Source organism: Sardina pilchardus, chromosome 6 (assembly GCF_963854185.1).
Source record: "Sardina pilchardus chromosome 6, fSarPil1.1, whole genome shotgun sequence".
Classification (NCBI taxonomy): domain Eukaryota; kingdom Metazoa; phylum Chordata; class Actinopteri; order Clupeiformes; family Clupeidae; genus Sardina; species Sardina pilchardus.
This window is the reverse complement of record NC_084999.1, coordinates 34,072,185-34,083,885: the sequence shown is the minus strand read 5'-3', so window position 1 is coordinate 34,083,885 and position 11,701 is coordinate 34,072,185. Positions and strand designations below refer to the sequence as shown.

At 40.4% G+C, this 11,701-nt stretch overlaps 1 protein-coding gene across 1 annotated transcript; it reads right to left on the bottom strand.

Moving 5' to 3' along the window:
- Positions 1-3,055: 3,055 nt before the first annotated feature.
- On the bottom strand, positions 3,056-10,850 carry pomgnt2 (protein O-linked mannose N-acetylglucosaminyltransferase 2 (beta 1,4-)). Its single transcript, XM_062539630.1, has 2 exons — positions 10,570-10,850; positions 3,056-6,332 (listed from the first exon to the last, which is right to left on the bottom strand). Exon 2 carries the CDS (start codon positions 6,293-6,295, stop codon positions 4,538-4,540), a length of 1,758 nt encoding a protein of 585 aa, XP_062395614.1. The 5' UTR covers positions 6,296-6,332; positions 10,570-10,850; the 3' UTR covers positions 3,056-4,537.
- Positions 10,851-11,701: the final 851 nt, after the last annotated feature.

The window sequence follows — 11,701 nt, the reverse complement described above, 5'->3', positions numbered from 1 at the left end:
TGCATTCAAGTACCATTCAAGTTAAGACTTTTTGGTATGTTACAAGCATATTACTTTGAAAACACTTGAAATGTAACAATAAATTAAATAGGCCTAGAAATGTACATGCGTTATTGATTTTATTAACTTCAGGGTGGCCTACACTATTTTCAGTGACAATTTAAGATTCGGACCTTTGCCGGGAGGACATTTTAGTTACTGGACCTCTTTGAATTTTAATTGAATACCCCTGACCTACAGTATGTTACTGTATATTGACATAGCAGCATTACCAGTGCTTATGTTTCATGTCCTAGAATTTAACAGCCAAGCTTCCTATTTTTAGTGTATTTTTGTTGTGAAATAAGGACAATAACAAATTCATGTATATATATATATATATCTCAGTAGGTTGTTGACATGTGGTAAAGTGTTTGTTCTTGAGTGTTTCGGAAAAAATACTCTAAAGTTGGGTTAGCTTTTATTTCTTTATTGTTTCGAGTTGTGTTTGCTGATTATGAGACTCAGGACAGAACTGTCACAAATCACTTGCTGATGAAGAGACTCGGGACAGCATTGTCACAACATTTACTCAGAGCTATCTTGATGTGCTTAAAACATTGATACAGCCTAGGTTACTATAAATAACAATTGGAGAAAACATGTTGCAACAAAACCGTGGTGAAACTGTCGCCACAAGACGCTACAAAATGGAAACAGCTTTTTTTCTGAGGCACTGAGACTGCCTTGTGGTTTCTCCTCTGTGATTAAGCGTGCCTTGCAGAAATCTGTAGCGTGCCTCCCTTGCCTTTCAACTTTAGGATGAAACGTCTGAACAATTAATCAAAACAAGGGAGGGAAACATATTTAATGTTATAAAAGAAAGGGTGTGATAAGGCAACATTCAAGTCTTTAATGCAGCTTTGGCACAAGTTATCCTCTGACATACATTAATTGTTTCATGTGCATAATTTGTCTAAATGCATTATAGTACAAGGAACACGTGTCCACCCAGAAAAGATCACTTTTTTTAGAGACAGATTCGTTAGGGCCTGGAAAGAATTAACTCTTTCCATTGAACTTGCCAGTTTGCAGTGTTGGGTGTCTGAAGTAAACCAATGATTGCATAACTTTTTTCCTTTCAGCATATTCACAAATAGCCATTCAGTGATGCCTATTTTGCCATCAAGAAAGTAGCTCTATTAAGATACATTATGAAAAGTCAGTGGTATTATTTATTTTAGGTCTGACCATTTCAACAGACACTGAGCAGGTCCTGTCCTCAAACTACTGTACACAACTCAGAGTTTATTTTGTCAGAAGATATTCTGTAAAAGGTCTCTGACCCCTACAGTTATGGGACACAGGACCTTGTTTATGTACAGTAACATAGGCCTACACATTTTTTACAGGTAAACTGCTTATCCTTTTCTTCATACTTGATCCTTTCTAACATTTTAGGCCTACTTGCATGACAGAAATGTGGTGGAGTAATTGCAACTATAATGAATAAATCCTGCATTCTCACATTTGGTCACTGAACTGTCACTGGGCTGCATGCATATATAAAACACAGCATTCAAACTGCTGTGAAAAACAACTGCTGATAAGTGGTTCCACTCGTGTAGATCAAAGAAGTTTGAAAATAATGACATAATCCCAATTGAAATGCCAAAGGAGAAATTCACAGTTTCAATTAAAATGTTTATTAGAGCAATAGAGGTTAACCCTCCTCTTGTGACAAGAAATAAAATAGCCTATTACCCTTGGGTTATAAGGCAAATGTCAACAAAACATCTGAGTACAACTTTTATCAAACTGTTGCAACCAAACTGGCGATTGCATTATCAACTGATTACGATTTTGCCCCCTGAAGACAGCATGTCACTGTTGGCACATACACTGCAAAAGTGTGTAAGATATGAACACAAACCTCCAGAAATGCCACTGATTGTGTCTTGAATGATGTAACATCTGTTACTATTTATTATATGCAGCCACCTTCACATGATTTTATTTGATACCACCTCTCGAATTATTTTATCCTTTCAATGTTCAAAATAGTTTGGAGCCGCATGGGTTAATAGAAATCCCTATATGTGACTAGAGGGTGCCTATATGGATATACAGGTACATCTATGGGCTGATATATGTGCCACCAGAAACTGAATTTGAATAGTATAATTTGAAATTATATTTTTTAATTTGAATCATTGCATTGAAAAACTGAATCTGAATAGTATCATTTGAAATTGAATTTATTAGTTTGTAACAGGAATCTAAATAAAATGAAAATTCAACTCTTTTTATATGCTCATGTTCAGTTCTCGCAATTCAAATTCAGTTCTCAAAATTCAATTTCAATTTACTGTGACAAACATCCGGGTAGTTTAAGGATGAAGGAAGAGCAATCGAGTGAAATCCTATCGAAGACTGCTCGGTTAGTGCTATTTTTTGCCCTCAATGGTTGCTTGGCTGTATTGTTTTTGATGCAGGTATATACACAATATGCTGCTGTGGGCAATCCCCTGCCTAGCACTATAGGAAGAGACACTGCTGTGTTTCTCCTCACTCAGTGTCCACCCAGTGTAAGAGGTCAGAAAAGAACACTCAGCACCTTGGCTCTGTACTGTAACACTCCGTCATGAGGTCAAACTCACACTCTCATCCTTTCATATCACCACTGCTGATCAGAGGGAAAGTGAACTGGTACCAGAAACATTGTTCTACCACTGCTTGGTCAAATTTCCTATGTGATGCGTTATTTGGAACATACATTATCTTATATACGCACGGCTATGAAGTAGTTTCTTTTTTCGAACGTGCAGTATTTTCCTATAAACGCATGGCGTGTCGTTGATTATCCCTTACATACATCTTACCATACTATGATGGCTCATCATATTGTTCCCATAACCCATACCTTTGCAACAAATGTTCATGTCTAACTATTTAAATCACAATCGATTCAGGCCATTCTACATAAGATGCTCGTTATTCTATTAAGATACAGTATCTTCTATGCCATGTATGAATGAACCATACCAAACTATCAAGTTTACATTCACCAACACCATTTATCATCACATTGGCATTTAATCAAGAAAGATGTAGACATTCTCACAGAATTAAACGAACCAAAACAAAACGGACATTTTATTCAGGTAAATTTTTAAGAAAATTTGATTTAAAAAAGGTTTTGACCAGCAACATTTACAAGTACATTAATAACTTTGAATTCTCCAGTCAGTTAAACTCAATCTACAACATCCAAAGTACAATAGTTTATCAGCTCCAAGATTTAAGATCCCGAGGTCATGAAATGAATAAAGCAAAATATCAAAATATACTGAATGTGAAAGCATTTGAACTAATTACTGCCTTCTAATGTCTTCACCATCTTTGATGTTGAGGGTCAGACTCATTTCAGAAAAGCATGTCCAGTTGTGCTGATATCTGCCACCTTGAAACAGTAGTATTTTCTCAGAGCTATTAGAAAACTAGTATAAATGTGCAAAATGGCCACTTGTAATCTCATAAACAATTCCTGCAATACAGCCACATTTCAACCCCATTCCTTAATTTCACGGTCAACAAATCACATTAAAGGGACTCAGTAATACAAAGCAAAAAGTATTATACGATCACACATAATAAAATAAATATTTGTATTCATAAATAACAATTCAAGGTTTTATCACTAGTATTCAGTACAGCCTCTCACCTACCTGCAATTCTGCTTCAATATGGCCATCTCCACATTTTGTGGCAGTTTTAACACATAAAGTCCACGCAAGGATGCAACAATTTCAATACAATGTAGCTAACATGGTTAAGGTCATTGACATCTTCAGTCTAAATCCAATGCAAATCTCCTAAAATGTACTATACTATACTCCAACACAGAATGATTTTGACAGACCGAACAAGTACTCGGTTCGGTGCTCCCCTTTTCAGTAGCAATTGCATGTAACATTATCCAAAATAACTGTTCCTATAAAGTACTTCTTCTAAAACAAGGGGATAAGAATTCAATTAGAAATGAAATGTTCACCAAAACAATTACAAAAGCAGAAGGCCATTCACAACACTGATATTTAAATGCTCATATCATAGACTTCACATATTTTTCATTGTGTACAAATTCACTTTGTTTCCTCTTTTGGCTAATTACTGCAAAGCATGTTCTGTAGATAACCAATGAAATCAAACCAATTGCTACAAGCAAAAGGTGAGGACTGACACCATACTCTGTACACCTCAAGAGAAAGTGCAAAGGCCTCAAATGAGTTTAAAATAAATAAATAGTTCAATAAGCCTTGTTCATACTTTAAAACATCTTGTGTCACTAAACTGAGGCAAAGATTTTTGACCTCCTCAGCAAGTTCCTCTTTGATCAGCAAGCTATGGTGCCATGCGGTTGACCTTTCTCTTTGTCCCGCTATTCTCCTACATGTAAAAGCACAGACATCAAACTCATATTTTTTCCCCGATGTATGATTGTCTGTTTCTTATTGAACTTAATCGAACAGTGACAACATTAAGAGACAGGTTTAGGTCATGTTTTACAAAGAAGAACATCTGCAAAGGGCCCCAGCAGGTTCTTGTTGAAGATGCAACGTACCCACACCAAGTATGTAGTAAAGGGCTTGATGTTCTCAGAGAAAGTGTAGTTCTGGTGTGGAAGAATGTAAGGCATGTATGTGTTCTCCCCCTGCTCCTGTATCCACACTTCATACTTGACTTCGCGGACCTTTAGGTATTTCAGGTTCCAGGGGATTTGCCAGGACACGGTCAGCTTGGCCTCATTGGCAGCCTGGACAGAGGTCTGACATTTGGGCTCCCGGACTCGGCCAGGGTGAACAGTGCTGGCAGCTTTGGCCTTTTTCCCATTGGGCTTGATCTGTACAGTCCTTCTGAGGGTGGCCAGGAAAGATGGGATGTCCACCATTGTGTCCTGGTAAATTCGGAAGAGCCACTCTGGGTTACGACAGCACAGATGCCGGGGCACTTCCTGACTGGCAAGAATACGGTCCTGTTCTTCCTTATCCAGGTGAGAAATTCCGCCTTGATCCCAGGGTCGCTCGGGATATGTCACGGAGTTCTCCACCATGGTGTTCCTCCAAGCTGCATACTGGAGATCCATACCAGGCAAGGAAGCAAGAGTCTTGTAAGGGGTGTAATGCTCAGGGTTGACTGCATACGGGAAGAGCTCCACCACAGCTGCTCCCCGTGGCAGAAACAATGACGCGATGAGCTGGGCGCCATGCATGCTAACTAGCATGGACGCCCCACTGATAACTTGGACGACACTTGCAAACGACTGGTCCTCCAGCGACACGGTGACGGTCCTCATCTGGAACTCCTGGGCTAGAGCCAGAATCAGCTCAGCCTCGTTGAGTATCAGCCTATTGATAGACCTGCTGAACACCACAATGTAGCCATCTTCAGGGCGATCCTCTCTTGTGACATTCATTCTCTCCATCATTGTTTTAGCAAACTGACGGATTTCATTCCCAGACACCAGGATATTGGCTTTAGGTCCTTGTGGCTGCACAAATCCATACTGGTACCATGTTGTCATCTTTGACAAACCCACATACGATTTTGTGAAGCACATCAGCTTGCCAAAGTTTCTCAGCTGCTCTTTGAGGAGAGGCTGCTTGCTGCTTAGCAAACGGTACAGGTCAAAGTGGGCACCCTCTCCCCAGCCCTCCATGAAAACAAGGCGAGCTTCGTCATCCAAGTCAGTGTACTGCTGCATGGTATAGAAGATGGGCAGAAGGTCATCGTGAAAGATGTGCATGAGGTTGTCAGGATTGAAACGGTTCATGATAAGCGTGACATCAGGCACAAACACCGGCTTAGGCATGAATTTCAGGGCAGCCGCGGGCAGCTCGAGGAAGTTGAAGTACTGCGTATTGTGGTCCTCCACAGAGGACAAGTCCAGCAGGGCTGGCTGGAAGCGGCGTGGGCCCAGGTTAGGCAACATGACTGACGAGTTGCCGTGGAAAAACACAAACTCCTCCGCCTCGGTGCAGTAGCAGAGATAGTCGAAGCGGCAGATGCGGTCGGTGTGCATCTTGCCCGAGCACACCATGCGGGTGCCATGCTGCTGCAGGGCCTGCAGGGCGGCGTGGTAGTCGATGCGCACCTGCGAGACCTCCTGGGACTGCCGCGTGAGCTGAAGCTCCTCCTCCAGCTGGGCGGCCGTCTCGCTCAGACGCACGTACTTCCACAGCAGCGCCGCCACCACGGACACCAGCAGCCCGTTGAGCACCGCCGCCACGTTCATCCTGCAGCCGAGGGCACGCATCACAGCGGCATCACCACCGGACACACGCACGCTCCACCTGAACACACAGCAAGGACAGGGTCACCTTCACACAGACAGCCAGTGACACAGCTGGAATAGCTCAAGAATGAAGGCATATAAATGGCTAGCAAAATGCTTTTTGAAAACACAAAAATAAAACACCAAATGTGTTCATTGTAAATGTTTAAAAAATAAAATACAAAATACATTACAAAATACATTAATCAAAATGAAATACTGTATTTTGAAAATACTACAAATAAAATTCAAGAAAGCATGATATCGCTTTGAAAATCAGCTTTCCAAAATACAGTACTCCAAAATCCTTCAAAACAGGCTAACTTAAGTTTGGGTGAGCAGTAACTGGGATTGAGGACTTGTAAAGTAGGTACACCCTTGCAGGTGGACCAACGGACAAATTGCTCGAACTAGCCAAGCAGCTTGTTTACGTCCTTAAATGCAGAGGCAATGCCTTCCTCCTTGGGAGCTGGAAAAAAGTTCCTAAAAAAAATCATTACTAAATGTCAGCCAGTACTGAATACAGTGTGCCGATTCACTCTCCCAGGATAAGACAGGCCAAAAATGATTCACTCATCTCACAAAGCCAATCTCATGGTAGGGAATTATTTAGAGCAATAGTTTTGTGTACCCTCAGCCTCGCAATACTTTTGCGTTCCCTCACAATGTTTTTCGCAATAAAGTTTATGTTCCCTCATAATATAGCCCATTTCATTAACCTACAAGCACATTGAGTTGGCTAGCCTACTATATGGAAAATACTCTGAAGTTCCCTTTGAGTTGGACCAGTTCCAAAATTTACGAAAATGGTACCAGTAGTTTTTGCGATATTGTTGACATACAGTAAACTCTGGTGCAGTAAAGCTCTTGGTCGCAAAAACATTACGTGGGAACGTGAAAGCACTGCGAGAGAACGCAACAGTATTGTTCTAAATAAATCCCCACCATGTCCCTTTGCGGGCTCCGTAAATCTGCATTAACATAAAGCATTTCATACCACTACATGGATTAAAACAAATTGAAAGTTATTCTAACATTATTCTACGATGTTGCTTTTGTTGTGCATTGGCCTTGCTGCTCGTGATGCATTCAGAACATCAGTTATTGGCTAGATGAAACTTTTGACTCTATAGTCTGTGCCACAGTGAAAGCTTGTGCAGCATGGAAAATAACACTGAATGTGTTAGTGTGTACAGGTATGCAAGGATCCGTCTTAAATTCCATCTGACAATGTCCAAAAGCTGACCATAATGGTAAAGATCTAGCTTTCTGCTGATCTAACTAGCAAGGAGATTGGCTCACTCCCTCGTCTCCCTCTCTCTCCCTCTTGGCATTATCACTTATTCTTGAAAAGCTTCGATGCCAAAATAAAACCCATAATAACTGGTCTTTTATATGTAATCCGTCAGGTGCAAGGAGTTAACACATAAAATAGTGTATGTGTTTCAACTTGGTATTTCCTCACCTTTGGTGTAGAAAATCTTTTTCACAGGCGCTGTAAGAAGGAAATCTATAAAATCCATGCACAGTTGTCTTCTGCAGGTCTCTTTTTTAAATCATATCTTCTAACCAAGCTGGCCACCTTTTGCAGGATGTGATATATTTTCATCAAAATGCGCTCACAAAGGTTGATTATACTGATTATACTGAACTCTGAATGCCACCCAGGTCTTCAAATACCTCTGGACAGGAATGAAAACATGATTCAGCTGCGTGGTATTTTGTTTCATAGGAACAGCCTCAAAGGAGAGGCAGAGGCAACATTACCCTTCAGTCATCAAGAACAAGGACAGCAGTTTCCACCCTGCTGGATATATTAGTGCTAATCTTTCTTTCTGCAGGAAAGAACCAGAGGGATGTGAGCTCACTACCAAGTGATGCAAAATGGCAACTTGGATATTAGCAGGCAACAGCCCAGCACATGCAATAAGTGGGTGTCTGATATTTCTCTTAGACATGCAAGGTTTGAAATGTTGAGTCACTCCCAACATTCCATAATGAAAACTGCCTAGAGAGAAGACAGACTGTCATTTTTTGGAAAAACAGTGGCCCCCACAGATACCCCAATGTCATTTAAATATGTAAAGAATAAGCAAAAAAAATAAATAGATAATATGCAGCAGAAAGCGGATAAAGTATCCGTAAAAGTCAATCAGTTAATCCAAATCATTATATGGGAAGAAGGTCAAATCCTCCAAAGGCATATGTTTTCTCTAAATAAGTAGCCTACAGGCACTACCGTTTCCTGACTATATGGCTGAAGTAAACCAGCAAAGCTGTAAACAACACATGCATATTTACATCCTCATCTCTTTTGAGCTCGATCATTTGACTGTGATCTATACATTGACATTGCACAATGGTATTACAGCCATCCCAATAAGCCAGGGAGCATCTAAAGTGGTAGGATAAGGTATTCTACACTAACAACCACAAAGGATACAGGAAATGATCGCTACAAGAATACTGAAATCAAGACATACAACAGAGCATGTTCGCCACCTTTTCAGTTTCCTACAAGGTAAAATCCCTCCAAGCACTAGATGCAAATTTCCAGTCTAGGTGAGCTATAGATGACTAGGGGGAATTAAGGAGCATGTCCTTGAAATGTCTCTTCTTGTTGAAGTCCCATGCCATACTGAGCAGACAGAGAAGAGATATGAAAGCATGGAGTGGCCTGGTCTCATGCAAACAAGAAGGGCTCAATTCCCTGTGGATATGCTTCAGTGTTAGCTCTGTGAACAATGAAGATCACAGTGGGGGAGGAACATAGCCTGATGAGGCCACTGCATTCTAATAGCAGCTGTGGAGAGACACTACATCTCTTCCTGCTTGCCTATTTTTCAGTCTGACCAGTGACCACAACAAAGCATTCTTTTCAAATCAAACAAAGAAAGCCAGTGGATGATTTTAAGGATCATGGCATTAAAAACAGTGAACAAGGACAAAGCCCATTGCCATATCCAATAGTGAGAACATCTGAAACAGAACTGAAGATGTAAAAACACCAAGAACTCAAAAGCTCCCATAATACCTATGCAAACGTTATTGTGAGGTGGCATCAGTGGATTACGTCCATTCTTGTTTCACTCTCTTTACCAGCAATGGACAACAAAAAGTCCAAGCTCTACAGAGTGTGATGTCTCTTGGGGACAGATGAGAAATGGGCTCTAGTGCTGTTCTCTTGCAGAGGAGAGCATGCACAATGTCACTCTTTGTTCCCTGCTCAGAATGAGAACATTTCCAAATGACACTGCACCAGTAAGGACATCAAATAACACAACGTAACCAAAAGGCTTGCACTTGCACAGTTATCTGCTTAATTTAAAAATAATTTGAATAATCAAAATGTAAATTCCTTGAACTCAGAAACGAATTAATCATAAAAAATATTTCCAACTAGGCCTACACTGTTACTCAAGTAACGGCAATCTGCTGTCTGTGTGTATTCTGACATGGTTAAATCATTCCAATTTTATCAAGGCATGAATAAATTGGAGACAAGGCTAGGCCTGGAACCAAAATATTCAACTGGGAATATGGGGCCTTTCATCCAATTAGCCTATTGTATGCATACTAGACTATGATTGTATGTGTCTAAGTGTTTTAATGGCACCCAGAATACCCGTGGGATATTCATAAGATAGACTAACTTTGAGGATTTACCAGTAAACATTTCATTAGGCCTATAATTAACCAAAGCTGTTAACCTTTAACCTATAATTAACCAAAATAATTTGTTGCAATCTGAGGTCTACGACAAGGTTAGTCGCATCTCCTTTTATACAATGTTGAAAGACAAGCTTTCGTAAACTGGACAATCGGTGTGGAGCCTAAACATATCGACAACTTGTAGTAGGCTCAAAGAAAAGGCATGCCACTAAAGAGGCATGTCGGTCTGCAGACACATGCCTCCTGGCATAGCATGCCTCTAACCCCTGCAGCATTTATGTTCCATTAAGTTGAAAGTTTGATATTTGATGCAACATATGCCTTCAATGGACTGGCTACGACAGGTTCTTAATAAACACATCGGTTTGATACAAGGGGAAACGTATCAAGATCATTAAATCAAAAAGCTAATAACCTCTGTCTGCTGCAGACATGGAGAAGCTATCTATTTTAGGTTAATGTGTGTGCTCTAGTAGCATAAACGGTAGCTGTGACGGGAATCAATGACAGGCAAGCAAAAACTTCCATTCGACCGTTTTCGTATTGGAACGCTTTAAATACATCACCTGGTATGCCACACTTACCACGATATGACTATGAGTGGAATGATAATCACAATTCACTGCGGCTACAGTGTGTCAAGACAAGCTACGGCAGCACCACCGATGGCTTCAGATTCTCCTTCCAGCGACAGGATGTCAAGAAAGACTTTCAATCAGTTGCAATGTCGTCGTCAGGCGACGTTTCGTTGTCCTACTTTTAGAGAATATCACGTATTTCATTCATTACGTTTTCATTAGTTATGGCGTTATGTTTATCTAATTAAGGGACAGTGAGAAAATATGCTTCATTTGGCGAATCTGAAACATTCTAGCTAGCTCGATGTAGAAAGTCTCCTCCCACAACAGTGACAGATCTCGTAAGCAAACACCGCGAGATCACAATCACAGCAATCTTGACCTTTATGCAATTATGGTGCATTTGAATGTTGCACATTATGAGTAGGTCTACTGTATGCAGTCTGTAATAATGGTAATAGAGATAACAATGTATTTCACATATTAGGTGTGTTGTTGTATACAACGTTTGTAGGCGGTATAAGCCTACTGTTATACAAATAGGCTTATGGCCAATTGGAGCAGAGAGAAGTCCTCTAGATATGCTTGTTTTAACTTCTGGCAAAATTGTAAATATGATGTTAGATTTAGATCTGCTGTAGTACTCCACTGAACACCATCACTATCATCTCATCCCAAGCAGAGCTCTAAACGCTGCCCATCACATGGTAGAGAGCACTATGCTGGTCACTAATAACGCTAAATAGAGCAGACGATTCTATGGAGTGGCCTGAGATACCTGTTAGAAAGCCTACAACTTCACGCCCCTGACAGGCTTGACCCATTCAAGGTTTTCACTTGGTACTGGATCAATTTATTTTGGCATTCTTCACACCTTGGCCACAAGGTGTCAGAATAATACCATTTTCAAGTCACATTGCAGACTGGCTGTATCCAAATACCCACACTAGCCTAGTATTTGATGCTGTCAACATGTTTGCCAAAATGACACTATTGAATTATACTTAAACAAGACTGTATATCTTGTGAGAATGGTGAAAAACAGTGCCGATCCTTTAGAATGACTGCTCAATACAGGTTTTCTATAAACTGATAACAGTTGTTTTATTGCATCCTGTGTGATACCATTAGAGTCCCT